General features: G+C 40.6%; 1 protein-coding gene across 4 annotated transcripts in view; it reads left to right on the forward strand.

Annotated features, from left to right (window-relative positions):
- The window catches only part of SPOPL (speckle type BTB/POZ protein like), a 74,297-nt gene that overhangs the window by 37,345 nt on the left and 12,618 nt on the right, over window positions 1-24,334 (forward strand). For 3 of the 4 annotated variants that reach the window (XM_038421521.2, XM_043505068.1, XM_043505070.1), the window contains 4 exons: window positions 8,514-8,641; window positions 19,898-20,075; window positions 20,177-20,232; window positions 23,728-23,850. In XM_038421521.2, coding sequence (XP_038277449.1) covers window positions 8,514-8,641; window positions 19,898-20,075; window positions 20,177-20,232; window positions 23,728-23,850 — 485 coding nt within the window. The remainder of the gene's footprint in view (window positions 1-8,513; window positions 8,642-19,897; window positions 20,076-20,176; window positions 20,233-23,727; window positions 23,851-24,334) is intronic. The other variant, XM_043505071.1, reaches the window with a different exon arrangement.

The raw sequence follows: 24,334 nt of genomic DNA on the forward strand, positions 1-24,334 counted from the left end.
AGAGAACATAGGTATCCGGTTATAGCACAACATATATATATATTTTGACAAGCCAAGTTTTTTTTTTTGTTTGTTTTATTTCTAACTCTCGGGTGTAAAGTTAGTAAAAACAGAGAGGCAAACATGAGAGAGCCCAAGGCAGAAACAGCCAAAGAGGCTGCCCACAGGAGAGAACTGGAGTCAGCGAGAGAGGCAGAAAAAAACCAAGAGGCTGCTCACAGGAGAGCTATGGAGGCAGCACAAGAGGCAGAAAAACACCAAGAGGCTGCTCAGAGGAGAGCTATGGAGGCAAAGGAAAAAGAAATGGAGGAGAAGGAAAAATAGAGGAAGTGGGAACTGGAGTTGGAGAAGGAAGGGCTGAGCAGAATTTACTGGATAATCCTAACCATCCTTCCCCAACAATCCACAAATGGGAGCGACTGTGTCCACAGTATAATGAATCCAGTGATATTGCTGAATATTTTCTCACCTTTGAGAGACTGTGCACTCTCCATAAAATTCCTGAAGCTCGCAAGATGACCACACTGGTTGCAAAATTAACTGGAAGAGCTCTGGACATATTCAATAAGATGCCTATTGATGAGGCTTCTGACTATAATAAGTTCAAGGATTTGGTTTTAAAGCAATTTCAAATTACATCTGAAACGTACAGAGTAAAATTTCGAACCCTTAAGAGAGGGCCTGGACTAAGTAATGTGGCTTATCTAAACCAGATGAAGGCTCTGTTAGATAAATGGGTCCAAGGAAGGGGCGTCACTAGCTTTGACGGAATGTGTGATTTGATAGCTCAGGACCAATTCCTGAATATGTCCAAGGAGGAAATAAAAGTGTTTATGGGATAAGGAAATGGACTCAGCAGAAAGTCTTACTTCTTATGCTGATTGATACGAGCAGTCCCAGAGAGCCGGAACAAAACGGGTGGAGGGAGGAGAGAGGAACAACCCTGGTCGCAGTTGGAGCGGATACCAGAAGGGATACCCTCAGACCACACCCTACTACCGGGGGCAGCCCAAGGCCCCAACTACACATCAAGGAATACTTCAGACACCTTATTGTCCTGCCACACCATTCTCCAGCAACTCACCTTGCCCCAGTGACCTGTCAGCTGGACAATGTTTTAAATGTAACAAGCCAGGGCATGTAAAGGCCAACTGCTCCAAGAACCCCAACAGATTACAGTTCTTTACACCGGAATAACACTAGAGGTCCCCAGGCCCACATACCCTTGGAGCGGAGAGAAACTGTGAGTGTGGGCAGGAAGAAGGTCACCGCGTGGAGGGACACCGGAATGCAAGTGTCGGCTATCCATGCTTACTTAATGGACCCCAATTTAATCAACCCAGAGATCCAAGTGACAGTTCAACCCTTCAAGTCCAACTCTTTCAATTTGCCTACAGCCAGGTTCCCTGTCCAGTACAAGGGTTGGTCAGGAACGTGGACATTTGCAGTCTATGATGATTATCCCATCCCCATGCTGTTGGGGGAGCACTTGGCCAATCATGCGAAGCTAGCCAAGAGGGTGGGAATGGTCACCCACAGCTAGGCTAAGCAAGCCGTCATGCCTAGCTCTGTTCCAGAAACTTCTACCGGACCTGGTCAGAGGTGATGGACCCGGACCCATGCCAATGTCTGCAACAGTAGTAGTGGATCCAGTTCCAGAGACCCAGACAGAGCCAGTCCCAGAACGGAACCAGCGTAAGAACCAGCACAGACGCATTGCCAGCACTGAATCCAGTACTTGCAACCGCAACACCAGAGGGCCCCACCGAACCTGAACCAGCAGCAGCCAATAACCCTCCACAAGAGGCTCAGCCGGAGCCTGAAACCCAACATAGTGCACCAGCAGAGAGCAGTTCACAGTCAATGGAAACAGTCCCATCCCCTACATCTCTTCCAGAGGGACCAAGCCTAGGTCCACAATCCAATGAGGAACTGATGTCTCCAGCATCAAGGGAACAGTTCCAGACCGAACAGAAAGCAGATGAAAGCCTCCAGAGAGCTCGGACGGCGGCACGGAGCAACCCATTGCCTCTCAGCTCTTCTAATTGATCCAGGTTGGTTGTAGAAAGAGGACTTTTATACAAGGAAACTCTGGTGGACACCAGGAAGACTGGCATCCTCAGAGACAATTGGTAGTACCGGGTCAAGCTCTTGAGCTTAGTCCACAATCATCCTAGTGGCCATTCCAGGGTGAACAAGACTAAAGACTGTTTTGGAGAGGTCATTCCACTGGGAGGGAATGGGCAAGGATGTTTCTACTTATGTCCAGTCTTGTGAGGTATGCCAAAGAGTGGGAAAACCCCAAGACCAGGTCAGAGCCCCTCTCCAGCCACTCCCCATCATTGAAGTTCCATTTCAGTGAGTAGCTGTGGATATTCTGGGTCCTTTTCCGAACAAGACACCTAGAGAAAAGCAGTACATACTGACTTTCATGCATTTTGCCACCCAATGGCCGGAAGCAGTAGCTCTAAGCAACACTAGGGCTAAAAGTGTGTGCCAGGACTAGCAGACATTTTTGCCAGGGTAAGTTGGCCCTCCGACATCCTCACAGATGTAGGAACTAATTTCCTGGCAGGAACAATGGAAAGCCTTTGGGAAGCTCATGGGGTGAATCACTTGGTTGCCACCCCTTACCATCATCAAACAAATGGCCTGGTGGAGAAATTTAATGGGACTTTGGGGACCATGATACATAAATTCGTAAATGAGCACTCCAATGATTGGGACCTAGTGTTGCAGGAGTTGCTCTTTGCCTACAGAGCTATACCACATCCCAGTTTAGGGTTTTCACCATTTGAACTTGTATATGGCTGCAAGGTTAAGGGGCCATTACAGTTGGTGAAGTAGCAATGGGAGGGGTTTACACCTTCTCCAGGAGCTAACATTCTGGATTTTGTAACCAACCTACAAAACACCCTCTGAGCTTCTTTAGCCTTTGCTAAAAAGAACCTACAGGATGCTCAAAAAGAGCAAAAAGCCTGATATGATAAACATGCCAGATAGCATTCCTCCAAAGTATGGGACCAGGTCATGGTCTTAAAGGCGCTCGAGGCCCATAAAATGGAAGCGTTGTGGGAAGGGCCATTCACAGTCCAGGAGCGCCTGGGAGCTGCTAATTATCTCATAGCATTCCCCATCTCCAACCAAAAGCCTAAGGCGTACCATATTAATTCTCTAAAGCCCTTTTATTCCAGAGAATTAAAGGTTTGTCATTATACAGCCCAGGGAGGAGATGACGCTGAGTGGCCTGAAGGTATCTACTAAGAAGGGAAAAGTGCTGGTGGCGTGGAAGAGGTGAACCTCTCCATGACCCTTGGGCGTATGCAGCGACAGCAGATCAAGGGGCTGTGCACTAGCTACACGCCGACGTTCTTTGAATGGTCATTGACACAGGTAATGCTCTCCTAATTAGAGCCCAACCTTACCCGGTGTCTCCTCAAGCTAAAACTGCTATAGAACGGGAGAGCCAGGATATGCTACAGATGGGTGTAATCCGCCCCTCTGGCAGTGCATGGGCATCTCCAGTGGTTCTAGATCCCAAACCAGACGGGGAGATATGTTTTTGCGTGGACTACTGTAAGCTAAATGCTGTAACTCGCCCAGACAACTATCCAGTGCCAAGCACAGATGAACTATTAGAGAAACTGGGACGGGCCCAGTTCATCTCTACCTTGGACTTAACCAAGGGGTACTGGCAGGTACCGCTAGATGAATCCGCCAAGGAAAGGTTGGTCTTCACCACACGTCAGTCGTATGAATTTAATGTACTCCCTTTCGGGCTGCGGAATGCGCCCACCACTTTCCAAAGACTTGTAGAAGTCTCCTAGGGGGATTAGGAGAATATGCAGTTGCCTACCTTGACGATGTGGCCATATTTTCGGATTCCTGGGAAGAACACCTGGAACATCTACAAAAAGTCTTTGAGCGCATAAGGGAGGCAGGACTAACTGTTGAGGCTAAGAAGTGTCAAATAGGCCTAAACAGAGTGACTTACCTTGGACACCAGGTGGGTCAAGGAACTATGAACCCCCTACAAGCCAAAGTGGATGCTATACAAAAGTGGCCTGTCCCAAAGTCAAACAGGTTCAATCCTTCTTAGGCTCGCCTGGATATTACAGGTGATTTGTACTGCAATACAGCCAAATCGCCGCCCCTCTGATAGACCTAATCAAAAAGAAACAGCCAAATGCCGTTCAGTGGAACGAAGAGTGTCAGAAGGCCTTTAATCAGCTTAAAGCGACACTCATGTCTGAACCTGTGCTAAGGGCCCCAGACTTTGACAAACCGTTCCTAGTAACCACCGATGCGTCCGAACGTGGTGTGGGAGCAGTTTTAATGCAGGAAGGACCGGGTCAAGAATTCCACCCTGTAGTGTTTCTCAACAAGAAGCTGTGTGACAGGGAAAGCAACTGATCAGTCACTGAAAAAGAATCTTACACCATTGTCTACGCTCTGGAAAAGCTACACCCATTTGTTTGGGGACAGCGTTTCCACCTGCAAACCGACCATGCTGCGCTACAGTGGCTTCATACCACCACGGAAAAAAACAAAAAACTTATTCGGTGGAGTTTAGTTCTCCAAGATTTTGATTTCGACATCCAACACATCTCAGGATCTTCTAACAAAGTGGCTGATGCACTCTCCCGTGAAAGTTTCTCCGAATCAACTGGTTAAAATCGTCCTTGAGATGTGAAAAATATTGTTAGTCTTTATATACTTGGTAGTATATTTAGAGGTGCATGTGTCTTATTAACTCTGTTTTCTCCTAAAGCTCCAGGAAGAAATCACAGCCAGCATTTCACCCCATCTGTGATTTGGGGGGCGTGTCATAAATATAAAGGGAAGGGTAAACGCCTTTAAATCCGTCCTGGTCAGAGGAAAAACCCTTTCACCTGTAAAAAGTTAAGAAGCTAGGATAACCTCACTGGCACCTGACCAAAATGGCCAATGAGGAGACAAGATACTTTCAATGTTGGGGGGGAGAAACAAAGGTCTGTGTGCTGCTTTTGCCCGGACCACAGCAGGGATGCAGGTCAGAACTCCTGTAAAGGGCTAATAAGCAATCTAATTAGATATGCGTTAGATTCTGTTTTGTTTTAATGGGTCATAAAATAAGTTGTGCTGAATGGAATATATGTTCCTGGTTTTGGTTTTTTTGTAACTTAAGGTTTTGCCTAGAGGGATTCTCTGTTTTGAATCTGATTACCCTGTAAGGATTTACCATTCTGATTTTACAGAGGTGATTCTTTTACTTTTTTCTTTTCTTTTAAGAACCTGATTGCTTTTTCATTGTTCTTAAGATCCAAGGGTTTGGGTTTGTGTTCACCTATGCAAATTGGTGAGGATTTTTATCCAGCCTTCCTCAGGAAAGGGGGTATAGGGTTTGAGAGGATTTTGGGGAGAAAGACGTTTCCAAGTGGGCTCTTTCCCTGTTATATATTTGTTAGATGCTTGGTGGTGGCAGCAATAAAGTCCAGGGGCAAAAGGTAAAATAGTTTGTACCTTTGGGGAAGTTTTAACCTAAGCTGGTAAAAATAAGCTTAGGGGGTTTTTCATGCAGGTCTTCATATCTGTACCCTAGAGTTCAGAGTGGGGAAGGAACCTTGATGTATGCCTTCTTGCTTTTGAAACTTTGGTTTCATGTTTTCAAACTTTTCTCTCACAGGATGAGGTCTAGAAACTTTGTTTGTTTGGGTTTTTTTACATGACATTTCAGATACTCCTGTAACTACATGATTCAAGGAGCTGGAGTGCTTAAGAAAAACACCAAATATGATGAGACTGTGCAGCAATGCAGTTAGTTAACTGTTTAAATGTTCAGACACTCAAAATGATGCCTGCACAAGTTGGCAGATCTCTGGATGGGAAATTCAGAGCACACCGTAGAACCACTGGGCTTCCTTGAATTTTTGGGTCTTTATTGCTTTCTATCTCAGGATGACCCAGACTCCTCAGGCTATACTGCCTGTAATTTCTCCCTTTACATAACTACACCTATGTGCATTACTTAAATAATTTCCAAAAACAGAACACAGGTCCCAAATAATACAACATAGAATCCTGTACAGATGTGTCTTGGGCTAACATTATAAAATGAAAAGGAGTACTTGTGGCACCTTAGAGACTAACAAATTTATTAGAGCATAAGCTTTCGTGAGCTACAGCTCACTTCACTGTAGCTCACGAAAGCTTATGCTCTAATAAATTTGTTAGTCTCTAAGGTGCCACAAGTACTCCTTTTCTTTTTGCGAATACAGACTAACACGGCTGCTACTCTGAAACCTGTCATAATATGCAAATTCTATGTCTACCAAAGCTAGTTCTTCCTCTCCTGTCTACTATAGATGGAAACAACATATTCCATCCCTTTAAGCCTTTTAGTTTACTCCTGTATGTGTTGACCGGATAACATCCTTTATTTAGTTTAGTTTAATACAATCTCCCTATCCATTCATGCAATTAATTAAAGGTGTGGTGCATGATGTCTAATAGATATGTCCTTTCATATAAGATGTGAAGAGGGATCCTATGTTGTGAGAGAGCTATTACTTTTTCACTATTTTTATTTTAAACTCTGATGAGCAAGAAATGCTGAAACCAGTGTTTTGGGTTGTTTACTCTAGTTTGAAAATCAGAAATCACAAATAAGCAAACTTCACACCTTGCAGTTTTTGTAGTGGCAACTCTTAAGTTTTGAGTCACTTTTGGGCCCTATGGTTGAATACCTGTACTCTTGAATCTTGTTTTCATTGCCTGTCCAATTATTTTATTTAGGTTCCTATTGACTCCTGAATCTGGAGCTGCTTTATTTTTATTTAGACTTAAATACAACACAAAAGGATGGATATCCAAGCTCTAGGATGTTGACTAAAGATGCTCTGTCCACAGTTCTCCTTGACGTGAAGGGAGTTGTATGTGGAATGGATAAAGACTGATCCTTTAATTGTTTAAATTCTAGTGTAGTAACTATTTTCATGTTGCTTCACTTCTCTGGTATTGTAAACCCCTAACAAACTGTTTGTTTAATTTTGGTTGCTGATTTTATATAGATAGCTTTCTAATTTTAACTCATCAAGTTGGAGGTTATTGCTAAGCTAATTCTAGAGATAGTGAATTTGAACACCCTTTGTTTTGTTTCCCTTTTCTGGAAGTTATTTTTTGTTTGAAGTTTTACAATGTTATGTGTTTTGAGATTTGGTCAACAAGAAACAAAACCATGCCCCTAGATGCCTTAAAGTTGAGTGAATTGACTCTAATCAAAGCAATATAACATCCATTGATTTAAATGATTTAATCAGCAAGCAGGAAACCTTGATTTAAATGACTTTAATCTTATTTTTCATCTGTACTACTTTGTATTTCCCTAAAGAGAGGGTGAGTTTCATTGGTTGATATCCATTAAAACATGGTTGACTTAAACTAAATATAGTCATTACACTAAACTTGGTACTTTTTGCTAACCAGGAGGATATATGATATTTATACAAACTTATTTAGGCAATTTTATAGCTTGACATACTCATTTAGATTTTTGATATTTACATTTTTTTATTATGGTGAATGGTGCAAGCTCTCTTTGTATGAAAATTCATTGAAATGCACAAAAACAGCATTTTAAAATCTTTTAGTTAAATAAAGCTATTTTAAAATGTGCTGGATATACAAGAAAAAGGTTTATTAAAATACATTTTGCATTTAAAACTAATTGATTTACTAAAGAGAGTGAGTATTGAACTCCTAGACTGAAAGGCCAGAAGGGACAATTGTGATCTGATTGTTCTGGTCACAGTGCCCTTCAGGATTTTAGAACTAGTAGATCTCTTCCTCCGACCTAGTTTTTTATTCATAGATTTTGAAAAAATTTCCTGACCCAAAAGGGACTGAGTTGAAATCTTGAAAACTCATTAACCAAAATCTAAAAAATTCAAATGACATCAGTTGAGACATCAAAATCAAAACAACTGCTTTTATTGTTTTATATTTTATCATAAAATAATTTTAAAATATCTAAATGAAAGGTCATTTTGACCTGAAAAACAGGACTTGGGGGGGGGGTGGTCAAAACAAATTGACAATTTCAAAACTTTTTTCAAAAAAATAATTAGAACCAACCCTTTCTCACAAACAATTTTGCTTTTGAATAATCAGAGTTGTCTGGTTAAATTTTTTCCAACCAGCTTGGGTGACTACACAAATTAGCTAGTAGCTAGAGAGGAAATATCTAAATGAATAGTCCTTGTTTTAGGACAAATAAGATTTTTCTAGACAATTCTAGGGAACAATATAGAGAAAATTATTCTGGACAAGTCTTTTAAAAACAAAGTAAATATTGTTTAGGATTTTCTAAGAAATGACACAATATATGAAGTATGTTAAACTGACTTTACTTAAATCAATTTAACTGTTAAGCTTTCTCAGTATTGTTTTTTTTAAGCTCAGTTACCCCATATCTTTCTGTTTAACAAAATGTTTTGCTTGAGCATACCGGTTCTGTTTCTTTTGTCTTTCACCAGAAAGCCAAAGAGCATATCGATTTGTGCAAGGCAAGGATTGGGGTTTTAAAAAATTTATCCGAAGAGATTTTTTACTTGATGAAGCTAATGGTTTGTTACCAGATGACAAGCTTACGTTATTTTGTGAGGTATGGGTTTTAAACTAATTAAGATAGCTTTTAAAAATCTAAGCAAAAAGATTCTATTTAATAAAATTATGTACTTTTTTGCAGATATAGTAAATCAGCAAGTTTAAAACCATAATGTGAATATGGTGTGTTGAGTATTTCCTTCTCTGTGTGTGTGTGTGTGTGTGTGTGTGTGTGTGTGTGTGTGTGTGTGTGTGTGTACACTAAATACCAAAACGGGTGTGATCTTATGACAGTGAACCTATTGGGCTTCTCCGAGTGACTAGGGAATGAGCTATAGAGCTTCTTTTACAAAAGCTGGTTGCTATATCCCATAGATGGAAACTCAAGTATAGTGAGATTGCTCTTTTCAGTAAAGATCTATTTAGAAGAACAATCAAACTGTTCTCCACTAGCTCAGGAATACATTTGGATCCTAGATTGTTATTACAAAATAAGCTAGATGTCAATAGGAAAGAATACTACATTCATAACTAATGCATTTTAGCAAGTGAGCAAGTTTCTTGAGTAAAATGGACATCAGTTCTTTAATAAATAGCTGTCTTAATTTCTCAGCCAGGGCAAGATTCCTACAGCAACTTCTGCTCATGAGAGGGAATTTAAAGACTGATGTATTTAAATTCTTAAAATCGAACTACTGTAGGTGTACTGCTCTGACTTTATATTTTGGATTTTAGCCTGAAGGCTAGTTGCATAACTTACAACCTTTTATAACAATACAGTGTGAACAAACATGCAGGTTACTTAAAGCAGAACAGAATAAATACCTGTATACTTAATGTATATCATGGAATTAATTTTAGCCTTATGGAGAAATATGAGGAAATAAAATGTAAATCATACCAGTAACCTAAATGGTCATACTAAAATCCAGTATGACAGCTTGACTCTGGAACCCAGAGAACAGTTGTGATCTTAATGCATCAGGTATTAAATAGACATTGGCAGGTTATCACTGCTGCCATGGGCTGATTAGTGGCTTAGGGGGATGATAGATGCTTTAACTGCTAATAAGTTTGCTTTGATCTGCGTATTTACAGGAAATGTGTAAAATTATCATGGCAAGATTACAACTTAATTATATGTCATTTTATGCTGTGTAGGAAGAATAATTGAAATGTGGCCCCTGAGATTAGATGGTGCAAATATAGTGCATCTTATTTTCACTTAGACAGACAAGTTAAATTAGTTGCATGATGAATTTATTCTGAATACAATTTTTTGGTTGATAAAAGCAAATGTAGAAAATACTTGATGGTTATGTGAGGATCCTCATGAACTCCTTTTTAAAACCTGCCCAGCATCAAATAATTTACATCAAACTAGCTTTACCTGATAGCATTTATATTTGAAAATGACTTGCACTACATCATTTTAAAGATAAAATACATATATAATTTTGAACATAGGAGACTTATCTGTTCTATTAAGAAATTGGTATTCCTAATAATTAATTCAAACATATTTAAGCTCAAAACAAATATTTCTTCCCTATTAAAATTCTCTGTATTTTGAAAATATCATTGGCTAATATTAAATTTTAGAAATATTCTGCCTCTAAAGGCAGAAAGAAGCATCATATTTAGTAGTTTACAATAAATTTGTTAAAATAACTTCTGACTTAACACCCAAGCAAAGGCTATATAATTAAGGTTGAAATCCTGCTTAAACTGCACTTATTCCTCTATTCTGTTGTAGCTTTTAGGCTGCTATATGAAAGACTTTACACAGTTTTGAGGCACTATGACAAAGGAACCCACCTACAAATGACAATATTTTTTTCAGCTTTAATTCTGAATCCCTGTTTTTACATCACTTACACACAGGCCTGGAGACAGGTCCTAGCCAAAAATCAGTAATTACTACTTTTTTAAATTGCAATGATATACTGTAGAAGCTGCTTTATAACAATCCTGATATTGACAACTTCTGGTAAATAGCAATGTTTTGCCAGGAACCAAACTCATCCCTTTCACTTTGATGTTAGTGGAATTTGGATATTGGCAATGGCATGCTACATATTGAGAACTTTTTCTGGGGAAGGAAGCTCCTGGCCATAGATAGATTAGCAGGGCTGCAGTCAAGGAAAGAAGTGCCAGTGCTTGGCACGTCCCAGTGCTTCCTTCCCTGGCTGCAGCCCTACAAACCTGCCTCCACCTGGTGACCGTACAGGAAGTAAGGGGCTGGGTAGCCTGCATCCCCTGCTGAAGTCTTGGTGCTGTGGCTCGGTGGGGAAGCTGTGGGCAGAGCAGCATTGGGGAAGGGAGGCTGCGGTGCAGGTACTAGGGCTTTCCTCAGGGAGGCAAGGGTGTTTTGGGGCCTGCCGAGCTACATGGTTTCTCTCCCCACTGTTGCCTAGCTCACAGGGACAAGTATATTGTATGGCTCAGTGGGCCCTCATGATCCCCTGTTGCTGCCTCCCACAACCTCCCCTCCCACCGCACAGGGAGAGGTGACAAATCTGAGGAACTGTCCCAGATGGAGATCTCAATAGAATGGGTTTTGGAACAAACTGATAAATTAAACAGTTACTAAGTCACAAGGTATTCCCCCAAGAGTTCTAAAGGAGCTCAAGTATGAAATTGCAGAACTGCTAACTGTGGTATGTAACCTATCACTTAAATCAGTCTCTGTACCAAATTATTAGATGATAGCTAATGTAATGCTGATCTTTTTGTTTTAAAAAATATAAAAAGGCTCTAGAGGTGATCCTGGCAATTACAGGCCGGTAAGCATAACTTCAATATCTGGCAAATTGGTTGGAACTATAGTAAAGAACAGAATTATCAGGCACCTAGCTAAACCCAATATGTTGGGGAAGTGTCAACATGGCTTTGGTAAACCATGATTTCCCTTTACAAATCTGCAGTCAGAGAAGGCACATTCCCAACACTTCCTTCCCTAGCTAGAACCCCACAAACCTGCCTGCTGCTTATGAACAACTGCTGAATAATGGCAACTTTTTTGCTGGAAACAAAGAGATTACTAATAAGTGAATCTAATGTATGTACGGTTTGGAAAAAAATTAGTAGATACACCTAGCCCTGGTTTTCAGGGGGAGTTACTTAATGGGGTTCCAGAACTCCAAGTCAAGGAGGAAGAACTTGGCACACTTTTTCCTTCCATACAGGCTGAAGGGGGATTATTCAGTCTGCCTCAGATTTAATGTAGAGTGCTGCACATGAGACTGTCTTTTGTATATGCTGCTAGTGTTGCTGTGGCCAGCAGGATATGGTGATATGGTTATGCTTTCAGTGACAGCAAGGACTGGAGTGCCAAACAGCCAAGCAGGGTTATGCTCAGCTGCTTAAGAAGATGAGTCACCATGGACAAGTAGCAGGATGGATAAAAAAGCATGATTTTTAATCAATTTTCAATTTCATTTTATTTTTTAAGATTAACCTTTTTATTTACATGTTGTAGTGCTTTACTTTTTCTCCATTTTATAATTTTAAAGTACTAATGTAGATGTATTGTATTTACTACTTTATTAGTAGTATAATTTTTAATTTTGTATAGTTTTCTTTTCTCCTGAGAAGTTTAGAATTTTAATTAGAAAAGGAGTACTTGTGGCACCTTAGAGACTAACAAATTTATTAGAGCATAAGCTTTCGTGAGCTACAGCTCACTTCATCAGATGCATTTGGTGGAAAAAACAGAGGAGAGATTTATATATACACACACACAGAGAACATGAAACAATGGGTTTATCATACACACTGTAAGGAGAGTGATCACTTAAGATAAGCCATCACCAACAGAAGGGGGGGAAGGAGGAAAACCTTCCATGGTGACAAGCAGGTAGGCTAATTCCAGCAGTTAACAAGAATATCAGAGGAACAGTGGGGGGTGGGGTGGGGGGGAGAAATACCATGGGGAAATAGTTTTACTTTGTGTAATGACTCATCCATTCCCAGTCTCTATTCAAGCCTAAGTTAATTGTATCCAGTTTGCAAATTAATTCCAATTCAGCAGTCTCTCGTTGGAGTCTGTTTTTGAAGCTTTTTTGTTGAAGTATAGCCACTCTTAGGTCTGTGATCGAGTGACCAGAGAGATTGAAGTGTTCTCCAACTGGTTTTTGAATGTTATAATTCTTGACGTCTGATTTGTGTCCATTCATTCTTTTACGTAGAGACTGTCCAGTTTGGCCAATGTACATGGCAGAGGGGCATTGCTGGCACATGATGGCATATATCACATTGGTAGATGCACAGGTGAACGAGCCTCTGATCGTGTGGCTGATGTGATTAGGCCCTATGATGGTATCCCCTGAATAGATATGTGGACAGAGTTGGCAACGGGCTTTGTTGCAAGGATAGGTTCCTGGGTTAGTGGTTCTGTTGTGTGGTGTGTGGTTGCTGGTGATGGACTACAAGCCGTCAGGAACAGTATCCCCGATACTGTCACGGCTAACCTGGTGGCAGAACTTTGTGACTTTGTCCTGACCCATAACTATTTCATATTTGGTGACAATGTATACCTTCAAATCAGCGGCACTGCGATGGGTACCCGCATGGCCCCACAGTATGCCAACATTTTTATGGCTGACTTAGAACAACGCTTCCTCAGCTCTCGTCCCCTAATGCCCCTACTCTACTTGCGCTACATTGATGACATCTTCATCATCTGGACCCATGGAAAAGAAGCTCTTGAGGAATTCCACCATGATTTCAACAATTTCCATCCCACCATCAACCTCAGCCTGGACCAGTCCACACAAGAGATCCACTTCCTGGACACTACGGTGCTAATAAGCGATGGTCACATAAACACCACCCTATATCGGAAACCTACTGACCGCTATTCCTACCTACATGCCTCTAGCTTTCATCCAGATCATACCACTCGATCTATTGTCTACAGCCAAGCGCTACGATATAACCGCATTTGCTCCAACCCCTCAGACAGAGACAAACACCTACAAGATCTCTATCGTGCATTCCTACAACTACAATACCCACCTGCTGATGTGAAGAAACAGATTGACAGAGCCAGAAGAGTACCCAGAAGTCACCCTCTACAGGACAGGCCCAATAAAGAAAACAACTGAACGCCACTAGCCATCACCTTCAGCCCCCAAGTAAAACCTCTCCAACGCATCATCAAGGATCTACAACCTATCCTGAAGGACGAGCCATCACTCTCACAGATCTTGGGAAACAGACCAGTCCTTGCTTACAGACAGCCCCCCAATCTGAAGCAAATACTCACCAGCAACCACACCCCACACAACAGAACCACTAACCCAGGAACCTATCCTTGCAACAAAGCCCGTTGCCAACTCTGTCCACATATCTATTCAGGGGATACCATCATAGGGCCTAATCACATCAGCCACACGATCAGAGGCTCGTTCACCTGCGCATCTACCAATGTGATATATGCCATCATGTGCCAGCAATGCCCCTCTGCCATTTACATTGGCCAAACTGGACAGTCTCTACATAAAAGAATGAATGGACACAAATCAGATGTCAAGAATTATAACATTCAAAAACCAGTTGGAGAACACTTCAATCTCTCTGGTCACTCGATCACAGACCTAAGAGTGGCTATACTTCAACAAAAAAGCTTCAAAAACAGACTCCAACGAGAGACTGCTGAATTGGAATTAATTTGCAAACTGGATACAATTAACTTAGGCTTGAATAGAGACTGGGAATGGATGAGTCATTACACAAAGTAAAACTATTTCCCCATGGTATTTCTCTCCCACCCCCCCCCCCCCCCGTTCCTCTGATATTCTTGTTAACTGCTGGAATTAGTCTACCTGCTTGTCACCATGGAAGGTTTTCCTCCTTCTCCCCCCTGCTGTTGGTGATGGCTTATCTTAAGTGATCACTCTCCTTACAGTGTGTATGATAAACCCATTGTTTCATGTTCTCTGTGTGTGTGTATATAAATCTCTCCTCTGTTTTTTTCCACCAAATGCATCCGATGAAGTGAGCTGTAGCTCACGAAAGCTTATGCTCTAATAAATTTGTTAGTCTCTAAGGTGCCACAAGTACTCCTTTTTGCGAATACAGACTAACACGACTGCTACTCTGAAACCTAGAATTTTAATTGTGACTCTCTTGTGAAAGAGGCAAGTCCAGGACCTCATTAACTATGAGAACAACAAAAACTCAAACACAACAAATAGCCTGTGCTATATGTGCAACCAGCACCATCCTCTGATACATTGATTTTCTGCAAGTCAAGGAAGCTGAATTGCTTCATTGGGCCACCTCCATCAGGATTGTAGTTTGACCACAATGGGACTTGTGCCAGTGAGTCATGTAGGTGCTTTTGAAAATCCTATTCTGAGGCGCCTAAATATGCGTTTAGGAGAGATAGAATCTTAAAAAGTCCTGGCCTGTACATATAAAAAAGTCATAGTGACTTTGTTTACATATTGAAAGTTTAAATAACTTTTCATTGTTAAAACTTTGTTTTGAAATGACACCAATTTTATCATTGAGTTCAATAAAAAAAAATTGCAAATATTTGTGTATTCTTAACCTTAAGCAGGAGTAGGCCTACTGAAGTCAATGGGATTATTCCCGTGAGTAATTTTATATACCTTTTGAAGTGTTTACAGGATTATTGCCTTAGTTTTTCGTTATTGCAGGATATTCTATCAGAAATAGAAAATATTCTATTTAAGATATTTTCAATATTTTGGTTTTTGCCTATGCCGGTTTTGTAAAATTTAAATAGGAAACTTTTCCTTCAGTGGCGTTTAAAAAAAAAAAACCTCTTACAGTTTAATTCATATAAATTTATGGTTGCTAATAATAAAGTTGGAAGGTATTGCCAAAATGGAGGAGGACCGGAATATCCTACAGGAAGATCTGGATGACCTTGAAAAGTGGAGTGATAGAAATTGGATGAAATTGAATAGTGCAAAGTGCGAGGTCATGCACTTAAGAACTAACAACAAGAATTTTTACTATAACCTGGGGATTTATCAGTTGGAAGCAGCAGAGAGGAGAAATATCTGCGTGTATTAGTTGATCACAGGATAACTTTGAGCCACCAATGTGATGCAACCATGAAACAGCCTAATGCAATCTTAGGATGTATCAGGCGAGGTATTTCCAATAGAGATAGGGAAGTGTTAGTACCATTATACAAGGCACTGGTAACACCTCATCTGGAATACTTGTGTGCAATTCCGGTCTCCCATGTTACAAGATTGGCAGAGATCCTAGGGTTATTTTTGCATTCCTCTACAGCAGTGTTTCTCAACCTGAGGGGGTCATGGGATGGGTTTAGGGGGTCACAAGTGCAAGACTGGCATTCGGGGGTGGCAAGCAGAGCCCTACGTCACAGAGGGCACTTGAAACTAAGTTACGTGCTTCAGCCCCAGACAGTGAGGCTCAAGAAAAAGCCCAAGCCTCGCCACCCGGGGCTCAAGCCCAAGCCCTGTAGCCCAGGGCTGAGGTATGTAATTTTAGCTTTGCAGGGCCCGCTTTGGCATGGGGCCCTGGGCAGTTGACGTGCTTGCCACCCTCTCATGCCAGTCCTCAGTATTATTAATAATTTACTTAATGATATTTAAGGTAGGGGGTTGAAATTTTTTCAAGTGTTAGTATGGGATGGGGGTGGTACAATTTTTTTGAGCCCAAAGGGGGTCGCCAGCACAAAAAGTTTGAGAAACACTGCTCTGCAGCATAGGGAAGGGGTCACTTGCAGGTTTAAAGTACAGTAGAACCTCAGCATTACAAACACCAGAGTTACCAAACTGACTGGTCAAGCACACAACTCATTTGAAACTGGAAGTACGCAATCAGGCAGCAACAAAGCTGCCCCTCCGGCCCCCGCAACACATGTGCATGCATGCAAATGCAGTATAGTACTGTGTTTAAAAGTAAACCGCTAAAAAAATAAAGGGAAGGTTTAATAAAAAAAAAGATTTGACAAGATAAAACTGTTTCTATGCTTTTCATTTAAATTAAGATGGTTAAAAGCAGCATTTTTCTTCTGCATAATAGTTTCAAAGCTGTACTAAGGCAGTGTTGAGTTGGAAACTTTTGAAAGAACAACCATAACATTCTGTTCAGAAAAAAGAACAGGAGTACTTGTGGCATCTTAGAGACTAACAAATTTATTTGAGCATAAGCTTTCGTGGAGTTATGAATATTTCAGAGTTATGAACAGCCTCCATTCCCCAGGTGTTCAAAACTCTCAGGTTCTCTGTAACATGAAGTCTTTAAATCATGATTTGAGGACTTCAGTAATTCAGCCAGAGGTTATGGGTCTGACAGGAGTGGGTAGGTGAGTTCTGTGGTCTTAATGTGCAGGAGGTCAGACTAGATGATCATGATATCTTCTGGCCTTAAACTTTCTTCATTCTTCTAGGCTCATAAAAAAGGGACTAAGGAAAAGGGGACAGGAGGATGGAAGAGTGGGAGAGACAAAGATAAACCTAACATAAGAAATGAGGGGCGTAGTGGGGATGGTGTGATTGTTGGAGAAAGGAATGTAGAGCGAGATTGCTTGGGATTGTGTACTGTTACCAAATTGCACCATTTATGTACCTATTAGCATGCAGATTAGCTGTGGCCCTCCACTTTGTTGCATGTTGCCATTGGTGGTCTTTTCAGTACTACTAAAGCCCAATATGCTGTGTTTTTACTAGGAAAATATGTGGTAGTTGAAAATTTCTGCCCTGAGAAGTTTTTAACGGTTGAGTTATAAACCTGTGATGATGAGGATTTATAAGCGATGGGAGGAAGTGAGAACATAGTTCAGGGTTGTTTTAAAACAGCCACAGAAAAAAATGCCTATGTAACAGGCATCCAAAAACTGACACTAATCATTATGGCTGTAGCAGAGATTGTGAAACTTAGCTTTTGGAGTTAGTATGTAATATTTAAGTAGCTAATTCATTATCCCTTACTGTAATAAAATGTGTAGCCTAACATTAAAATTGTGCAGATGAAAAAATTATATAATATCCTGTTAACTTAAGCTAATGTCATAGACCTTTTCTGGATTGTGATCTAGATCACTTAGGTACTTGTATGGCCTTTCTTATCATAATATCAGAGTATCACAGTCTTTAAAGTTTTTAACATCTCAACATCCCTGTGAGATAGGAAAGTACTATTGTACCCCATTTTACAGAGGGGGAACTGAAGCAGAAGGACATGCTCAGGTCTTGAATACACTACAGAGCCGTGGCTGCTGTCCCTGTATTGACAGAACCTCCTTGTGTAGATACAGTTCTGCTAGCATAGCTACATCACCTTCCTGAATGACATTAGCTATGCCAGCAGAAACACACCTCAGCTCGTATCGTTGCATCTACAGCGAGGTGGCCAGAATAACCCTATCACTTAGGATGTGTGAAGTGTGCACACCCCCCCCCCCCCCCGGTAGCTTGACAACTAAACTGGCAGCATTTTGTAGTACAAACCCAGGCCTCAGGAATTGCCCAAAGTCACACATGAAGTCTTTGGTGAAGCAGGGAATTGAACCCAAGTTCTACATTAGTGTTTTAACCACTGGACCATCCTTCCTTTCCTTATCTGACATTTAGACTGCTCAGATGAAGTTTAGGTTGTTCAACTCAGAGATGTCCATGGGGCTTGGCCACATCCTTCTGCTTTGAACCATGTGCTCTGTTTCGATCTCCAGAGCCAGAGAAGTCAGTTGGTGCTCTCACCTTATCTATTCCACTTCTAAATTTCTATAGCTTAGTTTGGAGAATCACAGATCAAGATCCTTTAGCTAAGTGTTTCTCAATCTCTTTGATACCAGGGACCAGCATGCTGCCTTTCTAAACTGTGTCAAGGAGATTTTGGGGACCGGCACCAGTCCATTGTTTCTCAAAACTGCTTTGGCTCACTTTCTACTCTCCTTTAGGGAGCTTAATTTCCAGGCATTTGTCCCAGATCAGGCCCCCTGCTCAGCTGTTCCTCATTTGTTTCCCCATCACCACAGAGCAAGAAGATGGTGTTCAGTCTCTGAGCAGACTCTCAAGGTATGTCTACACTTAAATTAAAAACTTGCCGCTAGCCCATGCCAGCTGGCTCAGGCATGGGCTAAGGGGTTGTTTCGTTGTGGTATAGAGGTTGGGGCTTGGGCAGCAGCCTGCGTTCTCAGACTCTTCCACCTCAAAGGGTCCTAGAGTCTGGGTAGCAGCCTGACCCCAAGTGTCTACTCTGGAATTAAACAGCCCCTATAGCTTGATCCCTGCAAGCCTGAGTCAGCTGGCTTGGTCCGGCCGCAGGTGTTTAATTGCACTGTAGACATACCCTCAAAAACACATCAGAAGAACTCCTCCACTATCATCTTTCCATTCCTTCCCAAAGACAAAAAAAGCCAGAAAAATACAAGGAGGGGAAAAAAAGTCGAGAACCGCTTTAGATGCACATCTTTCACAATCTTCTTGGTTTAATTTAATTTAAAACCAAATTTAACATCTTATGCACAAACATTTGAGTTTATATGGTGCCTCTATGCTACATTACAGATTCATTTTTTCTAGAAGAACTACTTTAAAACTCTTTAAGAGGAAAGTATCCACATTTAATTTGTGCTCCTGTGGGGCAAAGGCAAACTGAGTATTGAAGGAGCTGTATTTTACTGGTACCTAGTTCATTTGCTTTATCAGTCTACCGTTTTAAATAAAGTTGTACAAGTTCGTTTTGACTAATTGGGGTAATTTACTGATAAGAACTACCCAGGATCACTTTTATGAAACTCAGCTTCTTCTGTGCTCACATAATCAGTTTGGGTTCAGTAAAGGGAGAGTCTTTAAACCAACAACACTTACTAATATGTGTTCTGTTTCTCAGGTGTGTGGAAGATCTTATATTTTGTTGATTTGTCTCCGAAATAGCAATAATTTTTAATTGGAGATTTCATTTCTCTCCCAAGAATAGTGTCTGCCTTTCATTTAATCTCTGGACTTCTTTATCATGCTGTTTGTGGCATCATGCTCTTGATTTTTGTCTTGGTCAGATAACTACACTAAATGAACAATGTTTGTATCATTGAAAAGAAAAAGCTTATTTCTCTTACTCTTCTTAAAAAGTTTGTTTCTTTGACTCTAGTATTGTTCCATAAAACCTAGACTCTTTTTGAAATGTTGTCTTTTCCACTATTTCATTTTGACTGGTTTAGGGTTGTGGGGGAGAGACAGAAGCACCAATCGTATTCTTGCTTTGTCTAAGAATTACTCAAGTTCTAGTGTAGGTGCTAAAATTTAATGATCATTGGCATCAGTTATGAAGGAGTTTCTATCTTACTGTGATTTTCTGTTAGGTAAGCGTGGTCCAAGACTCAGTAAATATATCAGGACAGTCTAATACAAACACTTTGAAGGTACCTGAATGTCGACTAGCAGAAGATTTAGGGAATCTCTGGGAAACCACAAGATTTACAGATTGCAGTTTTTGTGTAGGAGGACAAGAATTCAAAGCTCATAAGTCTGTCCTTGCAGGTACTCTTTTACTTTTGTATTGTAACATTTTAACATTTTTATTTAATAAAACAAAAATCCGGCTAGTTAATTGTATTTAATGCTTAATTCTTTTGCTACAGCTCGTTCACCAGTTTTTAATGCAATGTTTGAACATGAAATGGAGGAAAGCAAAAAGGTAAGTGGGACTGAAAATTTAAGGTGCTACTCTCGTTCTGATTCCAAAGAAAAGGAAAAATTTACAGAAAACTCAATTGTACTTGGATTGAGAAAGATAAAAGTGAGTACTTAATATGGAAAAGTTATATCAACCAGGTAAATATCTCAAGATATCATTGACTTGACACCATCCTATGTCAAAAAGAAAAGGAGTACTTGTGGCACCTTAGAGACTAACAAATTTATTTGAGCATAAGCTTTCGTGAGCTACAGCTCACGAAAGCTTATGCTCTAATAAATGTTAGTCTCTAAGGTGCCACAAGTACTCCTTTTCTTTTTGCGAATACAGACTAACACGGCTGCTACGCTGAACCTGTCATCCTATGTCAGTAACTCAACATATCTTCTCTCAAACTAGCGTAGCTCAAATGAGAGTGGCCACATTGTGAAATTGCACTTGAGCTGCTCTGTCCATGCTGATGATGCACTCATCTTTGTGTGGCACTAAGACTTTTGGGGCGTATCCCCTGGTTCTTTGTGCTGCAGTAGGATGAGCCAAGGAGGCTTCAGTGAATTGTGAACATTTGTCTGTCGTTTCTGAGCACACAAGGAGAATTGTGGTAAGATACTGCAGAACTTACTGCAGTGGCGTTCAAGTGGAGCTATGCCATGTCCACACTAGAGTAGTTGTATTAGCAGCTGGCAGGTTGCACTCGCATCAGCTGTAGCCTATAACACTTAGGAGCCAGTCAACTAGAGTTAAAAGCACCACCCCACTTGAGTTAAGGGATTTATGTGTACATGTCTAAAATTAGGGTTAGAGTTGTAACTCAAACTGACTTAGCAGTGAAGCCTTGAGGGAGACTGAGATCCTTCTCTTCAACCACAGATTCCACAAACACTTCACGCATACAACTGGTCTACAGGGATAGTAGTTTTAATAAATGCAGATTGCTTCATGCTCTTTATATCTCCTACAGTGAGGAGCCATCTACCTATATAATGGAAAAGAATACTTCAAATTCTAGCAATTTCTCCAGTACTATAGACTTGGAGAACTAGTGTAGAATAACTGTACTGTTTGCTCTGATTGGGTTTGGGCTAGCTTTGCAAGCCCTGGTTCTAAAATTATTGAAGTAAATCAGTGCCACTTCATGCAAACTTGACTCTTTCTCCTCTTGGTTAGTGAAAGCTAGATCTCAGTGGTTGGGGCCACCTCGTGAATGTCATCACCTCCTTAAGAGAGATAGGGCAACCTAACACATTTTGAAACTCTAGGAAGGACATACAGTCTCAAGAAACTATCACATGCTAGTTATCCCAAAATCTCTAATATCTCCTCCTTGGGCAAGGTTATCCAATAGATAATGGCTAAACTGTTCCAGTTTATCTTAGCTGTAACATAGAATCATAGAATATCACGGTTGGAAGGGACCTCAGGAGGTCATCTAGTCTCAAAGCAGGACCAATCCCCAACTAAATCATCCCAGCCAGGGCTTTGTCAAGCCTGACCTTAAAAACTTCTAAGGAAGGAGATTCCAACACTTCCCTAGATGACCCCATTCCAGTGTTTCACCACCCTCCTAGTGAAAATATTTTTCTTAATATCCAACCTAAACCTCCCCCACTGCAACTTGAGACCATTACTCCTCGTCTTGGATTCCTTGGAGTCCCTATTAGATCTGGAGATGACATTCATCTGAATTGTTCTAGGCCTGAATCTGTGTATTCCATAGTTCTGCAGCTATAGAACTTGTCATGGATTTCAGCCCTTGGAGCAGTATTATGCACTAGAATCTTGGTTCTCTTTCTAGCCTTTATGGGTGCGAAGATAACACTGAAAATATGAACAAAGCATTAAATGATGCAGTATTTTTTTCCTGGGTTTGCAGGGTACCCATCATCACAATTGGTGATCGATGGACTCAAATGATTTTATGGCCCAAAATTTGGTATTTTTCCAAGATGACATGGAATTCACCATTTTGCTGCACTCAGGCACCTGAAAGGCTTTTTTCTGTCTCTCTGTTGGGACTTTCTGCAGCTCTATTACAGGGCATACTAACTATCCTGTTCCACATAGCTAGGCAGCAGCAAGATAGACTCCAGCTTGCAGCCAAGGAGCATAGGGAACCATAAATGTAGACTGGGGCAGCTGGACTGTCTGGTGAAAATCACAGCAGCTCAAGTCTGTGGAGCTCAGAAACTGAGCTGGTGTAGTTGGTTGCAAGCTTCCTTAGCATACATAGGAAGTAAGATTTTGAAGCACGCCACCTGGATAACAATGCAACTGTGAAAACCCATAGATCTGGATCACCTGCAGAACCTAGCAATCAATCAATCAATAAATAAATAAATAAAAATAAAAATCCATAGTTGAATATCACTGACTAACTTTAATATTCATGAGGATTTTCAACTAAACAATCATTGGATGTGTTTGGGGAGTGAGAAATGGAACATCAAGTGCATTTCATGAAGATACATGTTAAATTCTATGGCAATATTAGGGTTGCTTGCAAAAGAATTTTGTCCCATTGAGCTTTGGTGAACATGAGTCTGTGATGATAGGGCTATGCAGAGCTCAAACATATGTGTATATATTAACTCTGTTCTTAACAGTGTGCTGCTAAGAGCTTGCATGGTGCAGCAGCAGCAGTAGGTGGAATTTCATTAATGTGGATTCACACTTTGCTCTTGGGTAGATCCCAAAGGATTTTTAGTGGACGGTTCTCAATTTCACTGAAGGTTCTCAATTGGAGTCCTGCAGGGTACAATGATGTTTCCTCTTGTAAGTGAATCCCACAAGTGAGGAGTACCCTATATTAAAAACTACAGCTACTTCAAAATGCATAATGGCCTTCCAATTTTGTGTCCATTTCAAGATCCTGGTCCTTGTCTTTTTACAGCCTGTGTCTCAACACGCTATCCTACTGCAACAGCTGTTCAGGGATGCTGATGAAATTCAGGTTCTAACTTTCAAAGACCAGAGCCAGGCATTTCTTAATGGAAATTAAACTAGGATTCAGGAGAGATACAAATACAGTCTTTGCCAGGCCTCCTTTAAGAATCACTTTCAGAACAAATTGGCCCTATTAAAGTGAGCAAATTAAAGCTAACTCTCCTGTTTGCTGCTGGCTAACTTTTTGCTCTCTCCAGTACTTAGTCTCTTCTGTTCAAAGGAATGTGGATGGATTTAAATCCAGGCCAGGATGTATTTTTAAAAATTCCATAAACCATATTTAGGATTCTCTGTATATACTGCAGATTCCATACAAATCCAGCCATGTTTAAAAGGAGCTATGATGTCCATCTGACTAACTTGTAAAGCTGCTGGCAAAAGAGCAGCTTGACTCTAGGTCTATAGTTGAATCTAGAAGTGCCAGCTTACCCTTGTAAGGTTCTATATGATGGATATGAAATAAAAACTTGTAATAAACAACCAGGTGATCTTTAATTTTTACTCCAAAATGTATAGATGTTATGGTTTTCCTTTTTTGTTTTTATTCAACAGAATCGTGTAGAAATAAATGATGTAGACCCTGAGGTTTTTAAAGAAATGATGAGATTCATTTACACAGGGAAAGCACCAAACCTTGACAAAATGGCTGACAACTTGTTGGCAGCTGCAGACAAAGTAAGTAATTAGCTCTTAAAGTCCTCAGAATTGTTGTTTTAGAAATCCCTGTTCTAATAACATATATTTTGAGTTGTTTAAATACTACCACAATTGATGTGGAAGAAAAATAAACAGATGCACCAACAGATATAAGAAATGGAGTGGCTTGGAGGGGGAGAGATTTTTTTGAATGGTGGGAAGATTAGAAAAACTTTCCATGGCTGCTGGGAGTACGTACTACCAAGATTTTTCCGAAGAAATTGGAGGAGCATTAAATATCCTTTAGAAGATCAGTAATGACAAAAGTGTCGCCTTGTTCTTTGTATTATGAGACAGGATAAGAGGATATGAGACAGGGCTTTAATTACTGCCTTCTCTAAACCATTATTACTTCTATAACTTTGTCATCTTTCTGTCTCCTCACTACCCTAAATAGTTCAAATCTGTTCTTGTACCTAATTCTTGCCTTTAAATATTTACCCTTTAAGCCTACCCTTTAAAT

The sequence above is a fragment of the Dermochelys coriacea genome, chromosome 11, assembly GCF_009764565.3.
Source record: "Dermochelys coriacea isolate rDerCor1 chromosome 11, rDerCor1.pri.v4, whole genome shotgun sequence".
Lineage (NCBI taxonomy): Eukaryota > Metazoa > Chordata > Testudines > Dermochelyidae > Dermochelys > Dermochelys coriacea.